The sequence below is a fragment of the Panicum virgatum genome, chromosome 9N (genome assembly GCF_016808335.1).
Source record: "Panicum virgatum strain AP13 chromosome 9N, P.virgatum_v5, whole genome shotgun sequence".
Classification (NCBI taxonomy): domain Eukaryota; kingdom Viridiplantae; phylum Streptophyta; class Magnoliopsida; order Poales; family Poaceae; genus Panicum; species Panicum virgatum.
In genome coordinates this window covers 11,411,824-11,420,418 of record NC_053153.1, presented here as the reverse complement: position 1 = coordinate 11,420,418, position 8,595 = coordinate 11,411,824, and the positions used below count along the sequence as shown (strand labels likewise).

General features: G+C 55.7%; 1 protein-coding gene across 1 annotated transcript; it reads left to right on the top strand.

Moving 5' to 3' along the window:
- The first annotated feature begins 832 nt into the window (after window positions 1-832).
- On the top strand, window positions 833-2,529 carry LOC120688708. The gene is made up of 2 exons (XM_039971093.1): window positions 833-985; window positions 2,263-2,529. Exons 1-2 carry the CDS (start codon window positions 833-835, stop codon window positions 2,527-2,529), a joined length of 420 nt encoding a protein of 139 aa, XP_039827027.1.
- Window positions 2,530-8,595: the final 6,066 nt, after the last annotated feature.

Below are 8,595 nucleotides of genomic sequence, written 5' to 3'. Positions count from 1 at the left end.
CATCAGCGCGTTCCTTAGCGGGACGCGCTACAAGACCCTGGTCCACAAACTGGGGTGCCAAAAGCCGCGCACCACACATGAGCTCCTGGAGTTCGCCACCAGCCACGCCTCCCACGAGGAGGCGGTTGGGGCCGTCTTCGAGCGCAACCCGCATGTGGCAAAGGCGAAGCGACATGACCGCGATAGGCCTTCCTCAAGCAACGAGGATACAAAGAACAAGAAGAATCACCGACCTCCCGCCGCTGGCGAGGTCGCGACGACCGAGCGCCAAGATAAGCGCCCTCCTAGAAACGACCACTTCAACCATCTCCTGGAGAAGCCATGCACCAACCATGGCTATCCAGTGAACCACAAGTTCAATGATTGTGATATGTTGAAGCGCCTCCTTCGCAGGACAGCCAAGACCGATGGCGAAAGCCGCGACAAGCAGTCCGACGCCGACCAGGACAAAGAGAAGCCGGCGGAAGGAGAGTTCCCGGACGTGAACTGGTGCTTGGTCATCATCGGCGGCCTGGAGGACGAGTGTTCTCATCGACTACAGAAGGTGCGGCTCCGCGAGGTATGTGCTGCCGCGAGTTCAATTCCCAGAAAGTTAAAATGGGCGTCCATGCCCATCATTTTCGATCAGGATGACCATCCGGCCAGCATCCCTCGGCTTGGGAGCTACCCTCATGTCGTCGACCCCGTCGTCAGCAACATGCACCTGTCCAAGGTGTTGATGGATGGGGGAAGCAGCCTCAATATCCTCTACATCGACACCCTGGAAGCCATGGGAATCCCGTGAGCCTACTTGCGGGCCTCCCTTTTCCCCTTCTACGGCATCTTGCCGGAAATGAAGGCTTACCCGGTCGGCAACATCGACATGCCGGTCACTTTCGGCAGCAAAGCCAACTTCCGCACCGAGACCCTCACGTTTGAGGTGGTGGACTGGAAGGGGGTGTACCAGGCCATTCTCGGGCGCCCCGCCTACGCCAAGTTCATGGCGGTGCTATTGACGGTCATTAACGACCAATTTTGACCGTCAACTCCTGCACAAAAGGGAACCACAAAGTGGAATAAATGCTAGCATAGGGTTTATTTATTAACAAATTCCACATATGGTGCTTGAGAATGTGTGCAGGTGGTTTTGAACTAATTTCGCAAGTTTCAAGTACACTTTGGCCCGACATAAATCGCAGAAATTATCAGAGCACCGATTCAGGTTCAAATGGACCAAGTGTAGCCCAAGAACCCAGTTTAGACCACTCAAGACATGCCAAGCCCAACTGGGTTAAGACAAGGAGGCCCAGGACAGCCTGCTGGACGAAGCTGGGGGCGGTTGGCCCACCTGGCAACCCGACAGACCTACTGGTCAGCCGACCAGGCCCATGGGCTCCACCGCCTCAGCTTCGACACGTGGCGCCTCCCTGCTAGTTGCTTAAGTCGGTTCTAGGTGCTTCAGCCCGTGGCTCCCTCCTATAAATACAAGGGGAGGGGGTAGAGGAATAAACACACACATACATCACACCCTCTCAACTCACCTTTCTCCCTTGGAGCTTGAGGCCTTCATCCTAGATGCTTAGGTAGACTAGGAGGTGTAGAAGAAGATGAGGAGAGTGAGGAGGAGTCGGGGGAAGTGCCGGGTCTGTCGGCACTCTTCTCCGCTTGTACCTCGACGGATGCTTATTCGGTTATAAGTATTCGAGACTTTCTTTATTTGTTTATTTGGAATTAGAGTTTAGAACGCAAGTTATCATCTCTGCCTTATATTATTCGATGTGTATGCTAGCGAGTAGCATTTGATCTTAGCTTAAGACCCCGGATAGAAAATGGTAGTCTTGGCCAGGGCTACGGTTAGTAGGGAAAGACGTAGACGTGGTGTCTAGGCTGGACTACACCACTCAGTTGTCTGATAGTCCCACGGTTTGTAGAGGTAGCCGGCAAGTGGTGACAGCCCTATTTGAGCCTTTCAGTAATCCTCCACGTTCGGATATCAGATAGAGCACATATTGGAACTACCGGTTTGCATAAGTTGGTCGATACCTTTAGCTCGAAGTATAACGGTGACGTGATCTCTTCTTCTAGGCATAGATTCTAGATATAGAAAGTCCTCTCTTCTGTCTTCTCCACACCGGCGTGTGTGTCCTTGGATGAGCCTGAACCTGTAGATAGCGTACTCACGTTCCTCAGTGGATACGATACCCTGGAATACTCTTGGGTGAAAGCTACAGCGGTATCCGTGCGCTTGCGGATTTTATTCGTGACGTTGCAAAATACCAATAGGTGCCCAACTGCACCTACCTCAAGCTCAAACTGCCGGGCTCGAACGGGGTCATCACGGTAAGCGGCTCCTTCGAGCAGGCCTACGTCAGCAGCCGCGAGTACTTCAACCTCGCCACCACTGCGGCAAACTCGGCTGAGCTTGGCCAGCTTCGCGTCACCACTCCCAAGTGTCGTCCTGACCCTGGCAAGCAAAGCCAGGCTCCTGCCTTCGTCTCAATCGATGAGACCAAGTCGGTGTGGGTCGGCTCCCAGCTGTCAGCCAAATAGGAACACGCGCTCGTCGACTTCCTCTGCGCCAACAAGGACACTTTTTCCTGGAAGCCGTCCGACATGCCGGGCATCCCAAGGGAGGTCGCCGAGCACGAGCTCCGCATTTTGCCAGGATCCAAGCCCGTCCAACAACGCCTGCGCCACTTTGACAATGAGAGGCGTAGACCCATAGGCAGTGTTCAGTTTCATCCATCCCAAAGCGGGTCGGTTTATCCTCTCCTGTTCTAACTAGCCTGGCTTACTTTCTAGCCTGTAAAATCTACAATTTATCAATTTTCAAATATGCTTGCTATAAAAAGTAGCAGCAAATTTGTCAGAAGAAATCGCTAAGCTGTTAGCCGCTGGCTTCATAAAAGAAGTCTATCACTCCGACTGGCTCTCTAACCCAGTCCTTGTAAAAAAAACTAGTCAATGGAGGATGTGTGTCGATTACACCAGCCTGAACAAGGCTTGCCCCAAAGACCCTTTTCCTTTGCCTAGGATAGATCAGATAATCGACTCCACTTTTTGATGCGAGATCTTATCCTTTCTAGACGCTTACTCGGGCTATCACCAGATAGCGATGAAGGAATCCGACCAGCTCGCGACATCCTTCATCACGTCGTTCAGCTCATACTATTACGTGTCAATGCCGTTCGGTCTTAAGAATGCAGGGGCAACATACCAGCAATGCATGCAAGCCTGTTTCTCGGACCAGATCAACCCGCTGATCGACCCCGACTGACCGGACCTGCCTCGGGCAACGGTCGCGGTTTACGTTGACGACATCGTCGTCAAGACGCCATGCGCGGACGACCTAGTCGCCACCCTGAGCACCACGTTCGCAAATCTCAAGAGGTTTAACATCAAACTGAACCCCGAGAAATGCACGTTCGGTGTGCCTAAGGGCAAACTTCTCGGGTACATGGTGTCCGAGCATGGCATTGAAGCCAACCGTGACAAAATCATGGCTATCACCAACATGGGACCCATCCGCGGCGTCAAGGGCGTCCAAAGGTTAACCGGGTGCCTAGCAGCGCTCAGCCGGTTCATCGCCTGACTGGGAGAGCGAGGCCTGCCGCTGTACAAACTCCTCAAGAAATCCAACACCTTTGTCTGGACGGAGGAGGCACAGGCGGCCCTTGACCACCTCAAGACTCTCTTATCCTCTCCATCGGTACTCGTGGCACCGGATTCCTGCGAACCCCTTTTGCTTTACCTGGCAGCCACTAACCATGTGGTCAGCGCCGCTCTGGTAGTTGAAAGGGAAGAACAGGGACACACCCTCAAAGTCCAACGTCTCGTGTATTTCGTCAGCGAAGTACTGACTGACACCAAGTCACGGTACCCGCAGACACAAAAACTCCTCTATGCCATCATCATGGCGGCAAGAAGCTGCAACACTACTTCACCGAGCATGAGGTGTCGGTCGTCACCTCGTTCCCACTCGGAGAGGTTGTTCGCAACCGCGACGCTGTGGGGCGGATATCCAAATGGGCAGTCGAGCTGATGGGCTACGACGTCAAGTTCGTGCCGCGCACGGCGATAAAGTCTCAGGCCTTGGCCGACTTCATCGCCGAGTGGACGGAAGTTCAAGCTCCGACCCGAGAAATCTCTCACGAGTACTAGACCCTCTACTTCGACGGGTCGGTCATGGGACCCGGTGCGGGGACCGAGGTCATCCTGGTCTCCCCAGAGGGAGGCAAGTTCCTGTACGCAATCCGCCTCCACTTCCCCGCGTCAAACAACGTCGCCGAGTATGAGGCGCTCATCAGCGGCCTCTGCATTGCCATCGACATCGGGGCAACCCGCCTGTACGTCTATGGCGACTCCAAGTTGGCAATCGACCAGGTCATGAAGAACTCTAACTGCGAGAGCCCTCTCATGGATGCATACTGCCAGGAAGTCCGCAAGCAAGAAGGGAGATTCTGGAGTCTGGAGCTCCACCAAATCCCACGGAAGCAAAACCCCGATGCGGACGCCCTCGCAAAGATGGCCGCCGAGCGCAAGCCGGCGCCCAATGGCGTTTTCGTCAACGACCTGAATGCGCAGTCAGCACGAGAGAAGCAGTCGGCCGCAGACAAGGCAAAAACAGAGGAAACAGGGCATTTAAAAAAAAACAGAGCACGCTCCCTCCGACCCAGCTCCCGATCAAATACCCGGGGGGGCCATTCTGCTTAGCAACGGCCCAACCCGACCCAGGCCAGGCAGACAGCACAGATTGGAGAGCCGACCTACTGGCTTATCTTCTACACGAAGTCCTCCCAGAGGAACGTAACGCAGCCCGACAGGTAGCCCGACGAGCCAAAACCTTCGCCGTAATCGACGGCGAGCTCTACAAACGCAACCCTTCAGAAACTAGCATTCTCATGAAATGCATCCCCATTGCCCAGGGCAAGGAGCTCCTTCTCGAGATACACGCCGGGATCTGCGGACACCATGCTACACCACGCTCCCTGGTCGGAAAAGCTTTCCGACAAGGATTCTACTGGCCAACAGCACAGTGCAACGCGGAAGAAATCGTCCGCGCATGCAAATGCTGCCAATTCTACGGAAAACAATCTCACCTACCAGCCCAAGCCCTTCAGACCATTCCCATAACATGGTCATTCACCGTATGGGGTCTAGACATGGTCGGGCCACTCAAAAAGGCACCAGGAGGGTACACCCACCTACTTGTCACAATCGACAAGTTCACAAAATGGATAGACGCAAAACCGATAACCACAATCGACTCTAAGGAGGCCGTAAAGTTCTTCTTGGACATCGTTCACAGATTCGGCGTGCCTAACTCCATCATCACCGACAACAGGACCAACTTCACAGGTCATTACTTCCAAGAGTTCGCGGAAGGATATGGGATCCGGATCGACTGGGCATTGGTCGGGCACCCGCGTACAAACGGGCAAGTAGAAAGAGCTAACAGCCTAATCCTCCAAGGGCTCAAACCGTACATTTTTTACATGCTCAAAAAATTCACGGGTCACTGGGTGGAAGAGCTGCCGGCAGTGCTCTGGAGCTTGCGAACCACACCTAACCGGTCCACAGGACTAACACCTTTCTTCCTAACATATGGCTCCGAGGCCGTGCTGCCTTCAATCTGGACTACGATGCGCCAAGAGTCAAAGCCTTTGACCCAGAAACGGCAGTCGAAGCCCAGAGGGACGCCATGGAAGTCTTAGTGGAAGCAAGGCTAGCAACGCTACACCAATCAACCCACTACCAACAAACTTTACGCAGGTACCACGAGAGGCGCATACGGGAGAGGACGCTGCAGGTTGGAGATCTGGTCTTGCGACGGGTCATGTCGACGAAGGACAAGCACAAGCTCTCGCCGCCATGGGAAGGACCTTACAGCATCGCAGAGGTGGTACGGCCAGGCACCTACAACCTAAAAGACTCCGACAGTAACATTCTAACCAACTCTTGGAACATAGAACAGTTACGGCGTTTCTTCCCATAAGGAGCACTAGCGGATCAGTCCAAGTGCCCCGACCCGGCCACTTCCGGCTTAGAGCACTCGGGGGCCCGACACCTGTCGATTTTTCTCCCCGCACAACACAGTGCACTCACCCGGCATCCCGACCCGGCCACTTCCGGCCCGGAATCACTCAGGGGCCAGACACCTACATTTTTTTACCTACCTACAACACACAAGCTCTCTGGTTTCTAGCGCCCCGACCCATCCACGTTTGGCTCGGAGCGCTCGGGGGCCAGACATGGTCTTCAACCATCCTACTTTCTGTTGTTTTTCGCCTCTACAGCCCCTCGCCCTGAGCACTCTCAGGCCAAGGCGCTCGGGGGCCTCACTAGGATGGACTGTGCAGAACGCGCACACCTGTTTCTCCTGCCACACAATACACAGAAACTCCCATAACCAAATCGAAAAGCAAACGCCAGAACGTTTTCGAAAAAGCAAACCCGAGCGAGATGGAAAACGGAGCAAAAACACGAGAAGCAAACACGAAATTAAACATAGTTAGGGGCGCCACACACACAGTAAATGCCCCAGATGTTCACCCAAGCCGCACGAACGGCTTGGGGCATAACACTTACATACTTTTCATAATTAAATGAAATAAAAAAGCGGGCCGCCGGCCAGCCCCGCGCTCCGCCGCCTTCCCGCCGGGTCCCTACGGGCCGTCCTGCTCCGGGTCCGTGCCGCGTCACAGGAGGTCGTCGACGTCCATCTCCGCCGCAACAACCCGCCCGAACCCGGCGAAGTCCAGCCGAACGGAGACCAATGCAGCGGTGGCGCCACGATGGATCCCCAGCCTCACCGACGAGCGGATGATCTCAGGGAGGGCATGGAGCTGATCCACCCGCATGGGCGCCTGCGGCTCCACCACATGGAAGACAGCGAGCGCGCCGTCCTCCAGGGCCTCGCACTGGTCCTCCACCTCACCGAGGCGGCACTGCAAGTCCGTCACCTCGCGGCGGATGGCATCCAACAACTCCTCCAGCACTGCGGGTAAAAAGTATGACTTGCAGGGAAAACAGGGGACGGAAGGCACGATCAAGAACAGAACTCACCAAAGGCACGGGCCTGAGCATCCGCGGCAGCATCTCTCGCCACGTGCAACTCCTCCTCGGCAGCACCGTGAGCCACATCGACCACCCGCAGACTATCCCGCAGATGCTCGATCTCGACCGAGGCGGCCGAGTAGCGCCCACGCGCCAAATCGCACTCACGCTGCAGCACTGGTATGTCCGGGTGGACTTCTGCAAGGTCGGACTCCGAGGACGTGGCGGACGCTACTGGCGAACCCGGCGCAGGCAAGCCTGGCGCGGGCAGGCCCGGCCGGATGGCGGCAGCGACGATGGTGCCGCGATGACCGGCACTGGGGGCGCGACGGAGGACGACGCTGAACCACCGGCAGCAGCAGCAGATGTTCCAGCGCCACCCTGTGCCGAAGGTCCGCCAGACGAAGAGGAGCCGGAGGCAGCGGGGCCACCCGATGGCCCAACGCCACCTTGCCCCGCGATCCACACTCTGGGACCCGTTAACAGCACCCTACCACAGCGCAGGTATCATCACATACACAGCAAAGTAAAATACAGGGACAGATAAACGAGGACGGCGTCGAAAAAATACCTTCCCCGGAAAAGCTCGCGGCATACTCGCGACAGACCGCGCGGCGGAGCACTGGACCCCTCATCGCGGGGACGCTCGCCGTCAGCCATCAGGAGAAGATCGACGACGATGCTGAAGGTGGTTAACACTCCTCCTCCTTCTCCTTTCCCCCGTGCCTCTGCCCTCTCCTTCTCTCTGTTTTTCTCCAAGAAATGGCAGGCGACAGTGTCGACGGAGACGAGGCGATGGGAGGCAGGGGTTAAATAGGCGATCATCATCACTCTGCGGCAGTTCCCGACCGAGGCGATGTCTCGAGACACGAGCCAGCACGAACGGACCTCCCTGCGGCAACCGGCGCGACGCATCGGTTCAACAGGTGCGTATTCCACGTTTCCAATTAAATCTCCATCGTCAATTCATTTCCAATTGCAGGGAAGACGGCGAACCGTTTCCATGCCTCAAACGAATCACAACCGCACGATTCGATCTCAAGGTTCGAAGGCTAGTCCGCCAAGGGCTCCGCGCCGCCTTGACTCAAAGAGCCAGAGAAGAAAAACCGAGACGAGCACCAAGCGGCCCAAGCCCGACCTGCCCCGGTTGCAGTCGGGCCGTCTCAAATTTTCTTGTCTAATCCGGCCTCTAGCGTTCCACAGAATCCCCTCAAGGGGAGAGGCCAACTAGGCCCCCGAGCTGGCTGACGGCTCGGGTATCTGACTGGGATGCGGGCTGTAGAGCAGTGGAGTGCTCCCAATGGGGCTCCGTCGACCCGGTCGTCCGCGGCAGGGTCGGACTTCACTCGGATTGTCCTTAAATGGGCATACCCGCTATCGAGCTCACCGAACCTGCCATTCCAAGCCATCTAGGTCAAGTGGTAGGGTTCACCTCCTCCGATCGCTACCGATTGCAGTGGAGTCATTCACCGTCGAGGCACGAAAACGAAAAAATAGTGCGGTAAAATAAACAAACAGGAACGCCCCAAGTCTAACTTTATTTCATCAATCATATCCTTA